This window comes from Aquarana catesbeiana, linkage group LG12, assembly GCF_042186555.1.
Source record: "Aquarana catesbeiana isolate 2022-GZ linkage group LG12, ASM4218655v1, whole genome shotgun sequence".
Classification (NCBI taxonomy): Eukaryota; Metazoa; Chordata; class Amphibia; order Anura; family Ranidae; genus Aquarana; species Aquarana catesbeiana.
In genome coordinates this window covers 5,664,882-5,684,004 of record NC_133335.1, presented here as the reverse complement: position 1 = coordinate 5,684,004, position 19,123 = coordinate 5,664,882, and the positions used below count along the sequence as shown (strand labels likewise).

General features: G+C 42.2%; 1 protein-coding gene across 4 annotated transcripts in view; it reads left to right on the top strand.

Moving 5' to 3' along the window:
* The window catches only part of LOC141113850 (ABC-type organic anion transporter ABCA8-like), an 82,619-nt gene that overhangs the window by 14,278 nt on the left and 49,218 nt on the right, over positions 1-19,123 (top strand). For 3 of the 4 annotated variants that reach the window (XM_073607171.1, XM_073607170.1, XM_073607174.1), the window contains 15 exons: positions 2,343-2,569; positions 2,829-2,967; positions 4,220-4,405; positions 4,789-4,936; positions 5,198-5,363; positions 7,249-7,307; positions 8,712-8,822; positions 9,239-9,414; positions 9,507-9,626; positions 10,371-10,509; positions 10,916-11,006; positions 12,931-13,070; positions 13,348-13,467; positions 14,497-14,692; positions 15,820-15,986. In XM_073607171.1, the coding sequence (XP_073463272.1) occupies positions 2,343-2,569; positions 2,829-2,967; positions 4,220-4,405; positions 4,789-4,936; positions 5,198-5,363; positions 7,249-7,307; positions 8,712-8,822; positions 9,239-9,414; positions 9,507-9,626; positions 10,371-10,509; positions 10,916-11,006; positions 12,931-13,070; positions 13,348-13,467; positions 14,497-14,692; positions 15,820-15,986 (2,185 nt within the window). The remainder of the gene's footprint in view (positions 1-2,342; positions 2,570-2,828; positions 2,968-4,219; positions 4,406-4,788; positions 4,937-5,197; positions 5,364-7,248; positions 7,308-8,711; positions 8,823-9,238; positions 9,415-9,506; positions 9,627-10,370; positions 10,510-10,915; positions 11,007-12,930; positions 13,071-13,347; positions 13,468-14,496; positions 14,693-15,819; positions 15,987-19,123) is intronic. The other variant, XM_073607173.1, reaches the window with a different exon arrangement.

Below are 19,123 nucleotides of genomic sequence, written 5' to 3'. Positions count from 1 at the left end.
ACACGGTCGCACAAATGTTGCTGGAAATTCCGAACGTCAAGATGACGTACAAGACATACGACAAACCGAGAAAAATGAAGTTCAATAGCCAGTGTGGCTCTTCTGCTTGATTCCAAGCATGCGTGGAATTTTGTGCGTGGAAATTGGGTACACATGCTCGGAATTTTCGACAACAAATGTCCGATGGAGCCTACACACGGTTGGAATTTCCGACAACAAGCTCACATTGAACATTTGTTGTTGGAAATTCTGACCGTGTGTACGTGGCATTACACTTAAAGCCCCCAGACCTCACAAGGTCCTAATTTAAATTGGCAACCAATGTATGTTTTACTGACAACGAAACAAACCATAGCAAGAGCTTTGGAAAAGCAATTTGTACCCTTTACAGAACTCTGTCATCGCATTGAGGCACCAGCATTCTCCTAGACACGCACAAGAAATGTTTAAAAATATGGACCCCGTAGATACAATATGCCCACCCTTTCATGTCTACAGCAAGTAATGTACTGTTATAGGCACTCAGGCCCTAAGACTCCAGCTACCAAAAGTATTGGGACGCCTGCCTTAACACACACTTGAACTTTCATGGCATCCCAGTCTTCGTCCGTAGGGTTCAATATTGTGTTGGCCCGCCCTTGGCTGCTATAACAGCTTCAACTTTTCTGGGAAGGCTGTCCACAAGGTTTAGGAGGGTGTCTATGGGAACGTTTGACCATTCTTCCAGAAGAGCATTTGTGAGGTCAGGCACTGATGCTGGACGAGAAGGCCTGGCTCTCAGTCTCCGCTCTATTTCATCCAAAAGGTGTTTTACGGGTTGAGTTCAGGACTCTGTGCAGGCCAGTCAAGTTCCTCCACTTCAAAATCGCTCATTCATGTCTTTATGGACCTTGCTTTGTGCACTGGTGCGCAGTCATGTTGGAACAGGAAGGGGCCATCCCCAAATTGTTGCTACAATGTTGGGAGCATGAAATTGTCCAAAATGTTTTGGTATGCTGACGCCTTAAGAGTTCCCTTCACTGGAACTAAGGGGCCAAACCCAAACCCTGAAAAACAACCCCCACACCATAATCCCCCCTTCTACCAAATGATTTGGACCAGTGCACAAAGCAAGGTCCATAAAGACATGAATGAGCAAGTTTGGGGTGGAGGAACTTGATCAGCACAGAGTCCTGACCTCAACCTGACAGAACACCTTTGGGTTGAATTAGAACGGAGACTGCGAGCCAGGTCTTCTCGTCCAGCATCAGTGCCTGACCTCACAAATGCCCTTCTGGAAGAATGGTCAAACATTCCCATAGACATCCTCCTAAACCTTGTGGATGGCCTTCCCAGAAGAGGTGAAGCTGTTATAGCTGTAAAGGGTGGGCCAACTCAATATTGAACCCTACGGACTAAGACTGGGATGTCATTAAAGTTCATGTGTCTGTTAAGGCAGGCGTCCCAATACTATAACAATATAGCGTATTTATTTCCTATGATCTTCAGCTCCATTTAGTGGTCATAATGCTACATTTTTTGATTCACTCTAGTCTGTAAGAATCAATAACATTTAACCTGCAGAGGATAAAGCCTAATAACATTTGATTTTGCTCCCATTCACACAGTACAAATGTACAGTGCCTTGAAAAAGTATTCATACCCCTTGATATTTCCCACATTTTGTCATGTTACAACCAAAAACGTAAATGTATTTTATTGGGATTTTATGTGATAGACCAACACAAAGTGTCACATAATTGTGAAGTGGAAGGAAAATGATAAATGATACAAATAAATATGTGAAAAGTGTGGGGGGGCATTTGTATAGCGCCCCCCCGGAGTCAATACTTTGCAGAACCCCCTTTCTCTGCAATTACAGCTGCAAGTCTTTTTGGGGATGTCTCTACCAGCTTTGCACATCTAGAGAGGGACATTTCTGCCAATTCTTCTTCGCAAAATATCTCAAGCTCTGTCAGATTGGATGGAGAGCGTCTGTGAACAGCAATTTTCTGGACTTTGACTGGGCCATTCTAACACATGAATATGCTTTGATCTAAACCATTCCATTGTAGGTCTGGCTGTATGTTTAGGGTTGTTGTCCTGCTGGAAGGTGAACCTCTACATGTCCTGATAACCACTGTCACCGGGACAAAAATTGAATGTAAATTCTTCCACTTGTTCTAGTGGGATTTACCTTTTTTTGGGGGAGTTCTCGGGCTTTCCAAAAAAATAAAGTAGATATATTATTGATTTTTTACTCATTTTTCTTTTAACAGAAAAATAATATAAAATAAATTTATAAACTTAAAAATTGCCCAACCTTAAAAAATACTGAAATCAGCACAAACAATATTTTGCAGAAGAACACCAAGCAGTCGCTGTGGGATGGTTTGGCGGCCACAGAGGCGGTGAAGATGAAATCTCTGGATTATACAGAAAGGCCGGTTCTGTTCATGGGCACCATCATCTATGACTTGAGCATGTGCTTCGTCTCATTGTCCTATCTCATGACGCTGCAGATTACCCGGGAGAGGAGGAAAACCAGAGAGCTGACGAGGATGATGGGACTGAAGGATTTGGCGTTTTGGTGAGTGGTGTTGGTTAACCCAAATAAGTATATTCTTGGTAGGGATTCTTTATGGAAGAAAAATAGCTTAGGTAGGGTGCCAATAGTGTGGGAGGTGGGGCAGTGACACAGTGGTGGCGCTACTTGATTTGAAAAGTTCAGGAAGATCGGGGGTCACAAGCATGTCTGCCTTTCTGTTGGAGGATAAAATGGCCCCCATTGGTTGGAGATTTCCATTCTTAGAAGATCTCCAGTATAGTGTCATCATCTTGTATTTCAGGTTGTCTTGGGGGTTGCTGTACATCGTCAGTGCCATCATCATCGCCACCCTCATGGCTCTGGTTGCCACCACTTATGTGTTTGTGCAAAGTTCCTTTGGCGTTATTTTTCTGCTCTTCAGCCTCTACGGCATTGCAACGGTAAGTCTGGATGATGTGTTTGCGTAAATGAAAGCCACATTTTTATCACCCTCCTAGTTAGGTTGCTAGTAGTATTGAGGTAAATTTAGTTGTTGGCTCTTCTGTAACCAGTGCAGCGAAGTTTAATTGCTTTTGGCTGTTTTGGGTTCTGCTGGTTGAAGGCTTGGCTGCTTCCCCCTAATTTTTGGTGGGTTCCAGAATTTAGTGGTTTGGAAGAAGAAGGCCCTTTAACTTGCATATTGAACAGTCTCAGCCAATCCTGTGGTAGGAAGAATGACCAGTAGGTGGGTGAGGTGTGTAAAAATGGGCTGGGCCCTAGAACAGCAGGGTCCTTGTCCTGTGGGAGATGACCCAACCTGAGGGTTTGTGACCCTATTGTCACTTAGTGAAAGTTTTCAGGAGGCTACAATGAGAGCTTAGGGACCTGTGTCTGGTGATGCTGGGAGTAGTTTGGAGGAAGTCTACAGAGGGTCTGGTCTGGAGGCTCACAGTACAGAAGCCGTCTGGTACTGCAGGAAAGCATTCAAATACCCAGGACACAGTGAGTACAGGCCTGAGCGAGATCCTAGAGACTGCCCTTGTTAACTCTTGGAGAGACTGTAGGCTCAGATTTGCTCCTTCATTTGAGTCCACTGAGGGGTTTCACCCTGAGGAGTCTGTTATAGTCAGAGAATGTCCTCCATTATACTTTTCACCAAATTTGGGTAGGGTAGTGTGCAGATTAAACCTTGGGATACTCCAAATTTAGTATCCCAAGGCTCACCCCGCACCCTAGCCAAGTTTAGCTACAAAAAGACATGCAACCAATCACTAACATTTCATAGAAGCTTTAACATGTCAATGTCTTTTCAAAAGTAATTTTCAAAATTCTGCTGAGAAGGTCATGGAACTTCCTATTATGGAGTGACAACACTGTCTCAGTCTCCCTGCATTGTCACAAGGGATTCCAGTGGAGACTACAAGCGGACATGTCAATACACATTACACAGGCATAGTCAAGTGTTGTCACCATCAGGAAACCTTCTGAAATGCCACGCCGCCATCCCTGGAGTGCATGTAGACAGGAAGTGGCTGGAGATCTCCAGGGTTTAGAGCAAATTACATGTCATCTAGTTTATATCGCTAGGGTTTCATAAGTCTCCTTACCATAGGGGGGGCATTATAGACAGGAGGTATATGGAGATAGTTTTCCTTTGCAGTTCCTTTTTATGAACTGAATCCAACCTCATTGATTAATCTTTTACCCACTCAGGTCTGTTTTAACTGCATGTTGAGCGCCCTCTTCAGGAAGCACCGCCTGACAGCGATTCTTGGATTTTTCATCACTCTCTTCCTAGCCGCGTTGGGCCTCCTTCCATTGGTGAACGCCATACCCAAATCTCTGGAAGTTTTTCTGAGCATTTTCCACCCCTTCTCCTTCGCCGTTGGGATGGTGGAGGTAATCATTTATTTTTGGGAGCTGTTTCTGGAGCTTACACAGGGCTGAGGAATATCGCCCCATCCCTAGTCAGGCACCAATCATCAAGCACCAGTGCAGTCATATGACAGGAAGGGGGAGGAAGTGGTATGGTCAATAATACTTGGATCTACTGATCTTTATTTGGCAGCTGAATGGAACTGAGGTGGTGTGAAGGAACGATTCTTCAGGGGCGGGCATTAATGTGAACCTGTTGTCCTGCACTGCATGGATAAAGCATCAGTTAGGTTTAAATACACTTCAGAAAGTATACTCAAACTTTCTAACTTTGAAAGTGTATTTGGCATGGACTCTCATATTGTTGGTGTGAGATGTGCCCAATTATGGCTTCTCTGTGTTTTTAGAGCATGCACATGGAAAATGACCTTCAAGGGGCCTTCTTCTCAGACATCGGTGGTGACTCCTCCCACATACTCTCCAGCGCCATCTACCTAACTCTGGATTCAGTACTTTATATCATTCTCACTCTCTATCTCGACAAGATTATTCCAGGTGATGACAAATAGCTGATATGTATTTATTGGCCAATAACAAAATGTGTCATGTGGAGCACAGGGGTGGGAATGTCAATTGTGTCCAAGCCTCAAACATAAGTATGGAAGCTTTTGCATAGACTTGTCTTGGTCACTGTGATGTCTTTCTTATGATGTAATTATATACACGCTGGTCTAAAAGCCTCAACCAAAGTAATTCTAAAGGTGTATTTATTTTATCCTCATGGCCTTAACTAGACTTGACTTATTTTCATGGCAGATAAACACGGAGTGAGACACAACCCGCTGTTCTGCCTGAGCCCTTCATTCTGGTCAAAAAAGAAGATGACCCCCGTACCGCTAGGAGAAGTAGAGCACATAGAAGAGGACTCGGGGGACTATGCAGAAAAAGTTCCCATTGAGTTACTGGGAAAAGAAGCGATCAGGTACAGATGTTCGAGGTGAAGTTTCCACTTCTGTCCATTATAGAAGTCACACCCAGTAAGCACCTTAAATTAAAGAAAGCCCAAGGCTTGTTGACACAGACCCCAAAAATTATTTTTAACAATGATCCAGGATGGGGGAACGTTTTCATTTCAACATGATGTTATATATTTGAATTGCCATGGAAGCGGCCATTATTGCCCATTATTACAGTGCCCTGAAAAATGTATTCATACCCCCTTGAAATTTTACACATTTTGTCATGTTACAACCAAAAACGTAGTTGGAGTCGTACAAGTGTGAATGGAACAGCTTAGCCTTTGCGAGCTGTGATATTTCATTTATGGCAAGGAAGAGGTTCTTTGTTACCCAAGATATGTGATTTGGCCATGCTAATAAGCATTCTGTTGATGCATGTGGAGCCTCTTTCTCAACCTTTTTACCCCAGAGGAAATCATTTTGTAGGCCTCGGAGAACCCCTGCTAAAAATAATTCTTTGGTGGTCATTGGAAAGAATGCTCAACACCGGTGATCAGAGTTGCAAAACACAGCTAAAAAGATAATTGGGGCCATAGTTCTGGTTCAGTTGAGTGGTGTTGGCTCTGGATCTATGCAGGCACCATCAGTTGGGAGGTCAACCTAAGGAATGATCAAGGAACCCCTGAAAACTGGTTTAGATTAGTTTATGTAAAATGTTAATTTTAGTATTGGGAACTGTAACGAAACTTCCCATACTCTGCTTGAGTGCTTTCGTCATATACCGCTTCCTCCCAGTCTGAATATAGATATCAGATATTCCAACCGCTCCCAACAACAAAACAAGACAATACTTGTTTGATTGCTGAACATGGACTGTTTATTAGAACAAGAATACAGTCTTATATGCAGTTAAAGAGGAGGTTCTCCCCTCCTGCTCATATTACTCTAACAATACACCTGTAACCAGAAACCTAATTAACATAAGCTAGTTATCTAATCACTTGCCCAGACTTGGTGACTCAGAGATATGATCTTTCAGGGTAGACTTCCCGCCTCCTCACTCAACTTACAATACACATAGGTATAAACACATCCCCTAATAGTTTTCTAGGAGACAAAGGTGTGTTAATGAGCACAATAAACTATTGGGTGAAAGATCCGGGCTTTCCAGATCTCATTAATTAGCATTCCTTTCACATACATCTGTCCACTGAGTCCCAAGCTGGTAGAGACCATCGTGGCCTCCTTAATAATGTCCTTTTGCATTACATAAAAGAATATCTTTCTAAATGCTTGTAGCTCCCTCAAATGCCAGGGCCCATAGTCGGTAGGCAAGAGGCTAGCATTCAGTCCCCTCCAAAAGCCTCTGTCCCGGGTGAGTCTGTCACAGGAACTAGCTCTGTATAGTGGTTTTGGCCCTGAAACTATGGAGGTCAACCAGATGGGAGGTCAACCAGCCACAGCTCAAGGAACCCGTAGAAATCTCTGGAGGAACCCTAGTTGAGAATGGTTGATGTAAATTGTGAATTTTGGTATTGGGAGCTAGCTATGTAGATTGATGTTGGCCCTGGAACTATGGAGGCACCATCGGTTGGGAGGCCAACCAGCTACAGCTCAAGAAACCCCTAGAAACCTCTGGAGGAACCCTGGTTGAGAATGGTTGGTGTAAATTGTGAATTGTAGTATCAGGAGCTAGCTCTGTAGAGTGGTGTTGGCTCTATATGGAGGCGCCATCAGTGGTCAAGCAATGACTGGAAGTATGGAGGTCAACCAATGACTGCTCTAGAAATCTCTGGAGAAACCCTGGTTGAGAATGGTTGATGTAATGTATGAATTTTAGTATCAGGTCAAAGAACATGACCTTTTTATGTAATTTCCTCTAAATCAGCATCTTCTCCCTTCATACAGGATAAGTAATGTCAAGAAAATGTACAGCGGCAAGGACAAGACGACAGAGGCGCTACGAGGTGATCCAATTTCTAAAATGTTCACTTCTCTTGTCTGTAAATCCACAATCCTGGAAAGAAAATATTTCCTATTAGAGATGTGCACAGCAGAGAAAGATTTGTGTGTTAGGTTAATTACAGTAGTTTTTTTCTTCATATTCATAATAATGTTGGAATGGTTTGTTTTCAGAATTTGTTTCGTATATTCCGATTCGTTTCATATGTTCGTTATTTTCAAATCGATTCGAAATGAATTTGAATTTGAAATGGAACATATTCCAATAAATATAATGGGATTTAGAAGTGAAAAAAGATGGCGATTCCTACTTAGGCTGCTTTATAGAACAGAATTGAAAAGAATAGATTAGAATAGAATAGAAAATAACAGAATATTTTATTATGTGTAATTCTATTTTATTTTTTTCTATTCTATTTTATTCTTTTCTATTCTATCATTTTATTTTCTGTTCTATTCTAATCTATTCTTTTCTATTCTCTTTTATTCTATTATTTTCTTTTCTATTCTATGAAACAGCCTAAGTAGGAATCATCATCTTATTTCTCTTTTATACCTTACTGTATTTATTGGTTTTATAACTTACTGTATTTATTGCAATATGTCTCCATTTTTAAATCAAATGTATTTTTTCATTCGAAATTTGGATAATTAGTTTATAATTTATTTAATAAAGTTTTTAATTTATTTTGGATTTATTGAAATTTGTTATTACTGTGATTCATAAAATCTGAATTTTGTGAAGCTGAATTCTTCCCTTCATTTAAGGCAGAGGATAGGCTGTCTGTCCTGCGGAACTCCTATGTAGAAGACAGTGGGCATACAAACATTTACAGCCAATACTTAATTTTAATGAACACACTGTATGTAATAATTAAAAAGATTAAGGGGTCTATTTATAAAAATAAAAAAAAAAATTAAAAATTCTGTGTGAACATCTCAAGCATTCTCTCAGCTGTCACGAATAATCCCCATATATTGACAAAGATGTTTATTCTTATAATTGCCAGCTCCATCTAGTGGCCATGATGTGATATTTCCATGATTGAGGTATTACAGAAAAATACTGCATTGTAGCCAGTAGATGGAGCTGATGATCATTGGAAACACACATATTGGGCAAATTATGGGGACTATTTGTTATAGCTGTAAGAAAGCTTAAGGTATTTTTTTTTATTTTTATTTTTTTTTATTTTTATTTTTTTTATGAATAGAACCCTTTAAGGGCAAGGAGACCCGAAAAGTTCCAGAAAGTTGGGAAAGGATAAGTATACTTTTAAAAAAAGGACAGTCATCCTTTTTGTGTAAAGAGACTCAATGTTGCATTCCACAATTTGTTTGATTCTAATGGAAGTATAATCCTATATTGTGTAGCCGTGCATTGATCACTGAAAGGTTTTACCCCCCAGGACTGAATCTGGACATCTATGAGGGACAGATCACAGCGCTACTCGGTCACAGTGGGGCTGGAAAAACAACATTACTGAATATACTCAGCGGGATGGACAGAGCCACTGGTGGTGAGTTTTTCCTATTGTTATAAGCTGTCTATATAAAAATAGATAGGCATGACCTCTACAGTCTGTGTCCAGGGCTGAATGTAACCACTGTCGGGCACATTTGCTAGTGTAAATGTGGCCTAACATTAAAAAAGCTGACCCAAATCCAATACAGTTTCCATCTCTCTACTTATATTGAGCTTCAAAAAGCCCTCTGACAACACTGTGCTAATACCACATATAGAAACATCTGAGAAGTGGGCACCATACTGCTGTTGAACAGAACGAGCAATTGTGTCATTATCTTACTGTGCATTATGGGTACATGACTTCTAATCTTCTGATAGGACCATAACCAACCCCTGAAATACAGATGAAGGCTCAAGTATATGTTTTGGGTGGAGATGACCTTTAACGTCATTTCTTCCTCATTGTAGGGTCTGCCAACATCTATGGCCATCCTCTATCAGACCTCAGTCATCGTCAGGAGATCCAGAGAAAGATCGGCTTTTGCCCGCAGATCGACATCAACTTTGAGCTTCTAACGGTGAAGGAGAACTTGGAAGTTTTTGCTCAGATTAAAGGAGTTCCTAGAAGTAAAGTGAAATCCGAGGTACAAACCAACACAGATGTGCAGATATACATCAGCAATAGACATCTGCAAATCGAAGATTTGAATTTTTGCTGATCAGATTTATTTTATAGGTAGAAAAGGTCCTTTGTGACCTGGACATAGAGAACATTGAAGACCTGAGAGCTAAAACACTGAGTGGAGGTCAGAGGAGGAAGCTGACCCTGGCGATTGCACTATTAGGAGACCCTGAGGTAATCTTTTCAAGTATTTTTTGGCTTTCATTGCAAAAAACAAAAAACATTTGTGAGAACCAGCATGGAGCATTAAGGACACAGCCATTTTATTAAAGTGGATTTAAACCTGTGAAATGACTGGGTAGATGAAAGGGTTTACAACCACTTTAAATCTTATTTTTAAGGGTTTTTCCTACCCATTTTTATTAAAACAAAGCGCAAGTGTCACATAAGGGCTACTCACACAGGGTTTTTTAGCATTCATCTTCCACCAAGGAAGGGATCTCCTTTGTCTGCTGGGGTGGAGCCCTGAGCCGTAGTCACATCTATAAGGACAGACCTTCACACACCTAGGCTACTGGTGGACCCATGTTGGGAGCTTCATCCCTTCCAAGTATCTACGAAGCCTCTGGGCTCCAGGACCCAAACCGAGTTTTACCAATCTCTGAAGAAACATAAAATCCAGTTTCCCTTGTATGAAATAGGCACCCTGGAGTGCTCCAACCTGCCTGGATGAAAACCATGAGGATAAAAAATCCTTTTCACACCATGGCATCACACTTTTTTATACATGGTAAATCTAACATCTTACAATTTAAGGAACCTCATTTCTCTAAAATTGTGGAGGACATGGATGAGTATTAAATTATATGTGAAGTAAACATAATTTATGGCTTTGACTGAAGTTCTCTTTTAATCACTAGTATGCCACACAAATCTTTACAAACATCTCTTCTATTTTTAAAACTGCCCTCCTTTTAGATTCTGTTGCTGGATGAACCGACGGCTGGCCTTGACCCCTTCTCCAGGCACCGTGTATGGTCTGTTCTCAAAGAGCGCAAAGTTGGCCACGTCACCTTATTCAGTACACAGTTCATGGACGAAGCTGACATCCTTGCGGGTGCGGTGCTTTAAGGTTTTGGTGTCCACCTTTCTGGTGCAATTTAAACCCTTAGGGCCCTTGAGAAACATTTATTTAAAAAATGTACTGAAGATTACTCATGTCCCTTTTTATAGCCCAATAAATGGTCCATGCCAAAATATTCTGAAGCCAATTAGCATGGTTGTATCTGCTGTAAAAGTTCACATGACCAAGAATTTTTCCTTTAAATTTGTGACCTTATCTATCATTTGGGCTATTTTAGGGCTACAACAAAAGTTGGCTTTTCAAAGACCAATCTCTGTAACCAGATGCATCCAATTTAGTTAATCCCAACCTTTAGACTTGATTGTCATGTCATACAAAATGTTTTAACTCGTTGGAAATTCTTTACATGTCTGACCATTATATTTTAATTTGGTTCCAGACCGTAAGGCTGTGCTCTCCAACGGGAGGCTGAAATGCGTTGGTAGCTCTTTTTTCCTAAAGCGAAAATGGGGCATCGGCTATCACTTGAGGTGAGCATGGAGATCCAAACTTCCTTGTAATGCTTTGAGACTGGCAGAAGATGTAGTTGGTGCACTAAGTATAGGATTCACCAAACAATTCCTCTAACATCTAGACTGTGGTGCAAACACAAAGGGTCTCATATTTGATTTTCAAGGAAAGGTTAAGGTTCACCAAACATCTCCTCTAACATCTAGACTTTGGAGCTTTCACAAAGGGCTTCATACCTAAACAATACGGAAGGGTAAGAATTCACCAAACAACTTCTCTAACATTTAGGCTGAGGAGCAAACACAAAGAGTCTCATACCTGAACCTTCAAGGAAGGGTAAGGATTCATCAAACAACTTTTCTAACATCTAGACCAGGGATTTCCAAACTACAGCCCTCCATCTGTTTGTGGAACTACACATCCCATGGGACATTGTAAAACTCTGACATTCACAGACATGACCAGGCATGATGGGAATTGTAGTTCCTGAACAACTGGAGGGCCATAGTTTGAAGACCCCTGATCTCGACTGTGGGTCTTACGCAAAGGGCTTCATACCTAAACTACATGGAAGGGTTAGGATTCACTAACAACTCCTCTAACATCTAGATTATGGTGCCAACACAAAGGGTCCCATACCTGAACCTTCAAGAGGGGTTAGGATTCACCAAACAACTCCCCTTAACATCTAGACTGTGTTGCAAATACAAAGGGCCTCATACTTGAAATTTCAAGGAAGGGTTAAGGTTCACCAGACAAATCATCTAGCATCTAGACTTTGGCGCTTTCACAAACCGCTTTATACCTAAACTACACGGAAGGGCTAGGATTTACTAAACAACTCCTCTAACATTTAGGCTGTGGTGCCAACACAAAGGGTCTCATATCTTCATCTTCAAGGAAGAGTTAGGATTCACTAAACTCCTCTAGCATCTACTGTGGTGTCAACACCAAAGGGCTTCCTACAGGAACCCACATGGAAGGGTTAGGATTAACGAAACAACTCCTCCACTATCTAGACTCTGCTGCTAACGCAAAGAGCCTCATACCTGAACCATAAAGGAACGGTTAGGATCCACAAAACTACTCCTCTTAAAGTGGAGTTCCTCCCAAAAATGGAACTTCTGCTTTAAGCACTCCTCGCCTACTTACATGCCACATTCGTTAGGAGGGGGACTTCCTGTCCCACTTCCTCCTTCCGCCCAGGGACCACCAAGGCCACTCCTCCTTTCGCCTTAGGCGGCCCCTCCCTCTAGGTGATCTCCTGGGACACGTGACAGGTCCCAGGAGATCGCCTGTCCACTCCGGGAGCGCAGCGCAACTCGCGCATGCGCTGTGCGTGCCTGGCCGTGAAGCCGAAAGCTGTCGCAGCTGGGTGCCCAGAGTGGCAATGGAGGCGCCGGCGGAGAGGAGGGGAAGAGGAGCGACACTCCGTTCGGCTGCATTGCTGGACAGTGGAACACACGACCGTGTGTGAGCTCCATCGGACCTGCAGCGGACTTTTTCCGGTCGAAAATCTGACGGACTTTAGATTTGGAACATGTTTCAAATTTGTCAGACGGACTGGAGTACGGTCGAAAAATCCGCTCGTCTGTATGCTAGTTCGACGGACGAAAACCCACGCTAGGGCAGCTATTGGCTACTGGCTATCAACTTCCTTATTTTAGTCCGGTGTACATCATCATGTACGAATCCGTCGGACTTTGGTGTGATCGTGTGTAGGCAAGTCCGATTGTTCAAAAGTCCATCAAAAGTCCGTCGGAAAGACCGTCGGACCAGTCCGGTCGAAAAGTCTGCCCGTGTGTACGCGGCAACAGTCTGACATTTGCAGCTTCAAAGGAATATAAGGGAGATCCATATGAAGGAACCATGTACCTCAAAAGTGTGGAGATTGTTTTGGTGATGAATTTTGACTGATAACTTTGTTTTTTTTTGGGTAACCAGGATGCAGGTGACCCGATCATGTGACACAGAGGCCATCACATCCCTCATAAAGCAGCACGTCTCCAGTGCCAAACTCAGCACACAGAATGTGGAGGATTTGACGTTCACCCTGCCATTCCTGAACATGGATGCCTTCCCTGGTACGGGGATCATGTCATGGTCTGGGGGGGCATACAATGGAAGTTTACATTCATTTGTAGTGGATTCATAAAATAACAGGAAAAGGAAGCAGAGAGTGCACGGACCAGGAGCATCGAGCTAAGGGTACCGCAAAGTTCCTGACATATTTATATGATCCCTAAGTCAGAAAAGACAGCATGGAGATAAATGTAATTCATTGATTACACTAACCTCCTACTGTCCTTTTCACTTCTATATCCTAAAGTTCTCCTTTAACACTGAACTGTTTTTTCACAGCTCTGTTCTCTGACCTGGAGAAACATGTGGGCCGAGACATTGTAAGTTACGGAGTCTCTATTACTACGCTGGATGATGTGTTCCTGAAATTGGAAGGAGAGGCCGAGATCGAAAAAGGAGGTGGGTGACGTTTTTATGTTTTTATAATCTGGCAGTTCTAATGTCTGAAATTCTGCAAACTTTTACCAATCCTTAAATGCGGTGGCTGCCCCTACTTTACCAACTCGCAAAATACATGCCAAATCTGGGAGCCAGGGCCTTAAAAAGGATCCGCCTGACCCAAGATGGCTGTTAGAGCCGCAATGGATGGCAGCATCCAATGTGATAGCTTCACTAGTGACCCAGGAAACCATAGAGGGATCATGTTCCTCTTGACCTCCACTCCAACTGCAGTGTCACTGCAGAAGAGTACCACCTGCAGCCTCCCCGCCCCTCAACAGATGCTGTCCTTGGCATCAACATAAAAGGGAAATAACAATGGTGATAAAAGCACAATCAAAATATGGGTAGGCAGAACAGTAAACAACTCAAACAACTGCGGAGCAGAGCTGCCTGCAGTTTGACTGCAAAGATTGCCGACTCTCTTGATTCCCCGTAGAGTCACTAGGCAAAGGCTCAACTGCAGGCAGTGACTCGGGGGGCCTCAAATTACAAGGGACCAGGCATGTCTTCTATTTTCTCTTGAATCTTCGGATGAGTCAGTACAATCTGTGGTACTGGGTGGTATGGGTGGGCATTCCTGGCTTCCAACTCCAACGTTGTCAGGCTCAGGACTGTGAGAGGCCACAGACTCAAGCACCACCTGCAGTAGAGAAAGTAGACTGCACCTGCCTACACAATTTATATGAAGTTACCAGCTCACTGGATTTCTGGCAGGATGAACAGGATTTTGTTTGCACTTATCAAAAAAAAAACACTTTCAATTGTATATTTAACAAACCAAAAAGAGCCAATGAGTTTAGGTTTAGATACTCTTTAACTACCAAGGCTAAGCTTCAGGTCAAAATTGCTACCAATGTGGTAATAAGGACTATATTATCATGCCGATTAATGACAGTGAAATATGCCACAACAAGGTCTTTGCAATTAAAGTTTTGCTGTCTATGTACAGCACACCAAATTATTTATTTTCTCATCTTGAATGATCAGATTATGGCGTTTTTGCTCAAGAGCAAAATGAAGAAGAGGATCACTTCTCCTCAGAGCCGGAGGATTCTATCCTTCTGATGTCGGACTCTGGTACACCCACCATCAGTGGACTGGCATTGTGGAGACAGCAGGTGTTGGCCGTGGCGAGGATACGATACTTGAAACTTATCCATGACATAAAAGGCTTTCGATCCATGTAGGTGTAATCAGTTTCTGGCGATCTCTGGTAGGGCGGGACCGGGGTATAGTATAGAGAGTTATTCCATGTGTAAAATTCTGCTTATTTTAAAATGTACACCGAAGACCCTGGGTGGCAATTGGCATCCTTAGGCTACTTTCACACTGAGGCGCTTTACAGGTGCTACAGCGCTAAAAATAACGCCTGTAAAGAGCGTCTCCAGTCTCTCCAGTGTGAAAGCCTGAGGGCTTTCACACTGGAGCGGTGCGCTTGCAGGACGGTAAAGTCCTGTAAGCCGCATCTTTGCAGCCACGCTTTGTGGGCGGTTTTAACCCTTTTTTTGGCTGCTAGCGTGGGTTAAAACCGTGCCGCTAAAAATAGCGCTGCTTTACCGCCGACGCCCGCCCACCCCAGTGTGAAAGTAGTCTAACTCATTTCTATGGTGCTCAGTAGGGCAAAGGTCAGGGCTCTGTGCAGCATTCTCAGGTTCCTCCAAACCAAAATGGTCAAACCGTGTCTTTAGACCCCTTTCACACTGGGGCAGTGCACTGGTAGAGCGGTGAAAAAACGCCCCTTTCCATTGAAATTAATGGAAAGCTCTTCAAAAGCGCTCAGTGTTTTACTGGCAGTTTAGAAGCACCTCGGTGTGAAAGAGGCCTTATGGAGCTGGTGTTGTATACAGAAGACCTCGCTCAAATTTGGCTTTCCAACCAATCCCAAAGGTGTTCAGTAGGATTGAGGTCAGGTCTCTGTGGAGGCCACTCATGGTTCTCCACACCAAATTGGTCACACCGTATCTTTATGGAGCTTCTTTGTACACAGGGGCTCAGTCATGGTGGAACAGAAAAGGGTCTTCCTCAAATTTTTACCACAAGGTTTGTATGATGGGGTATTACCAGGACCCGTCACTGGAAACACCTGAATGCCATCATTTGAAGAGGTGGCCCCATATAGTGTACTTTTCTCCTAAGATATACAGTATACTAGTTTTGGATTATCTGATGGGTGGAGTTGGGAACATTGGTGTTGAAGTAGCAGGTTACTGACAACCACACCTGTCAGATGCAATATAGGATTGGAACTAGAATACTGTGTGTACTTGTCCTTAATCTAATATGCATGTAACACGCCATCTTGAATTTCAGACTTCTTCTGCTAGTATTGTTCATCCTTCCCCTGGTTAGCACCATCATACTGGTGAACAATTTCCACTCCACAAACACCTGGGAACTGACTCCACAGCTTTACTTCCGAAGACCCGGAGATCGGGCCCACAGATATTACTCCAATCTTCTACTCGTCAACACCACTGGTACAAAACCAAAAGGGGCCATCATTTTCAGTTATCAGCACTCTAAGCTTAAATATTTCATTTGGTGAATCAAAAACATTCTCAGTCTTAAAGCAGAACTGAAGCAACAGTTCCCAGAACATTTACTATAAATGTCCAGGCATGTTCCACCTTATGGTGACTTAGATTGCAGTGACAACGTGGAGCATGGACCATGCATAGCTGGAGGAGGCCAATCTACTTCTAGGCTTCTTCTGGTCTGGCGTCTTCTTTCTTCCACCATTAGTGTGTGTTGCAGTTACATCTTCCTGTCACCCAGCTCCATTTGCTTATAGATGTCGGAAATATACACTGCACTGTTCATGCACTACACACAAAGTACTAATAGACAGGCAAATTATTTTTTGGGGCAGAAGAAACATATAGGGGTTGGTTTACTAAGACTGGAGAGTGCAGAATATTGTTCAGCTCTGCATGGTAGCCAATCAGCTTCTACCTTCAGCTGGTTCAGTTAAGCTTTGACATAAAAAAAAACTGGAAGCTGATTGGTTTCTATGCAAAGCTGCAGATTTTGTACTCTCCAGTTTTAGTAAATCAACTCCATAAAGTCTCTACTCCTTGGAGTCTATTTATAAAATGATCACTGTGGAAATGCCTCAAGCGTTTTCACAACTGTCAAAGATATTATTGTCAGCTCCATTTAGTGTCCGTATTGCAGAATTTTCCTGAAATACCCCAATGAAGAAAATACTGCATTATGGCCACTAGATGGAGCTGACACTCATAGGAAAGGACAGTGCCTTCAAAAAGTATTCATACCCCTTGAAATTTTCCACATTTCGTCATGTTACAGCCAAAAACGTAAATGTATTTTATTGGAATTTTATGTGATAGACCAACACAAAGTGGCACATAATTGTGAAGTGGAAGGAAAATGATAAGCTGCAAGTCTTTTTGGGGATGTCTCTACCGGCTTTGCACATCTAGTCTTGCCCACAGATTCTCAATGTGATTTAGGTCTGGACTTTGACTGGGCCATTCTAACACATGAATATGTTTTGATCTAAACCATTCCATTGTAGCGCTGGCTGTATGTTTAGGGTCGTTGTCCTGCTGCTGGAAGGTGAACCTCCTCCCCAGTCTCAAGTCTTTTGCAGACTCTAATGCCGTGTACACACAGGCGGAATTTCCGATGGAAAAAGTCAGATGGGAGCTTTTCATTGGATATTCCGACTGTGTGTATGCCCCATTGGACTTTTTCTATTGGCATTTCCGACAGACTTAGAGAACATGTTCTAAATTTTTCCAACGGAAAAAACTTCTAGCTGAAAAACCACTCGTCTGTATGCTGTTCCGACGCATGCTCTGAAGCAAGTACGAGATGGAAGCGCTCGGTCTGGTAAAACTAGCGTTCGTAATAGAGATAGCACATTTGTCACGCTGAAATTTTTTAAATAGTTTAATGCAGCGCATTCTCTTCTTCTTTAGAATGCTAGAAGAATGAAGTTGTTTTGCTGCTGAAATTCTCACAAACTTATTTCTTTATTATTTCTCGTGATCTCATGAATAATCTTTTATTTTTTTAAAGCAAGATCTCCCAAATAATGTTTAGAATTATTTTTTATAGTCATGTTTTTTGTTTTTTCAAAAATATTTTCTAGTGATCTGCATATATAATTTTTGTTTTTTAGGTTGTCAAGTTACCACAATAACATTATTATCTTGTATTTTTACCCCAAAGGGTGGCGCAGTGGCTATTGAGCTTCCTTTTTATAGTGCGGTCGTACGTGTTGTAAGTCGCCGCATTATTTGTGTGTGTATGCAAGACAGCTTGAGCGGAATTCCATCTGAATTCCGTTGAAATAACCTTCAGAGTTTATTCCGACGGCAAAACCGGTCGTGTGTATGCGGCATAACAGGTTTTCTTCTAAGATTGTCCTGTATTTGGCTCCATCCATCTTCCCATCAACTCTGACTAGCTTCCCTGTCCCTGCTGAAGAAAAGCATCCCCACACCATGATGCTGCCACCACCATGTTTCACGGTGGGGATGGTGTGTTCAGGGTGATGTGCAGTGTTAGTTTTCTGCCACACAGAGTTTTGCTTTTAGGCCAAAAAGTTCAATTTTGTTCTCATCTGACCAGAGCACTTTCTTCCACATGTTTGCTGTGTCCTCCACATGGCTTCTCACAAACTGCAAACAGGACTTCTTATGACTTTCTTTCACCAATGTCTTTCTTCTTGTCACTCTTCCATAAAGGGCAGATTTGTGGAGAACACGACTAATAGTTGTCCTGTGGACAGATTCTCCCACCTGAGCTGTGGATCTCTGCAGCTCCTCCAGAGTTACCATGGACCTCTTGGCTCTTCTCTGATGAATGTTCTCCTTGCCTGGCTTGTCAGTTTAGGTGGATGGCCATGTCTTGGTAGGTTTGCAGTTGTGCCATACTCTTGGGAGATTTTTTTATAACCTAACCCTGCTTTAAACTTCTCTACAACTTTATCCCTGACCTGTCTGGTGTAATCCCTGGCCTTCACGATGCTGTTTGTTCACTAAGATTCTCTAAAACAAACCTCTGAGGGCTTCACAGAACAGCTGTATTTATAATGAGATTAAATTACACACAGGTGGACTCTATTTACTAATTAGGTGACTTCTGAAGGCAATTGGTTCCACTAGATATTAGTTAGGGGTATTAGAGTAAAGGGGGCTGAATACAAATGCCCCCACACTTATCAGATATTTATTTGTTAAAAATTTGGAAAACCATTTATCATTTTCCTTCCACTTTACAATTATGTGACACTTTGTGTTGGTCTATAACATAAAATCCCCAAAAAATACATTTATGTGTTTGGTTGTAATATGAAAAAATGTGGAAAATTTCAAGGGGTATGAATACTTTTTCAAGACACTGTATATTACTCACATTATGGCAATTTGTGACAGACGTGTGAATACTTGAAGCATCCTCACAGCAAAAAAAATTTTATAAATTGATCTATAGGCAAAAAACAATGTTGCCAAAGAGTAAAACAAATTTCCATCTGTAGGAGTCAACCCTACAACCGCCTGAGAATGTTTTTACTATTAACCCGTACATGTCACTAACCTTTCTTTTAACTAAACCATAACCTTCCATAATGGTGACTTCCAGT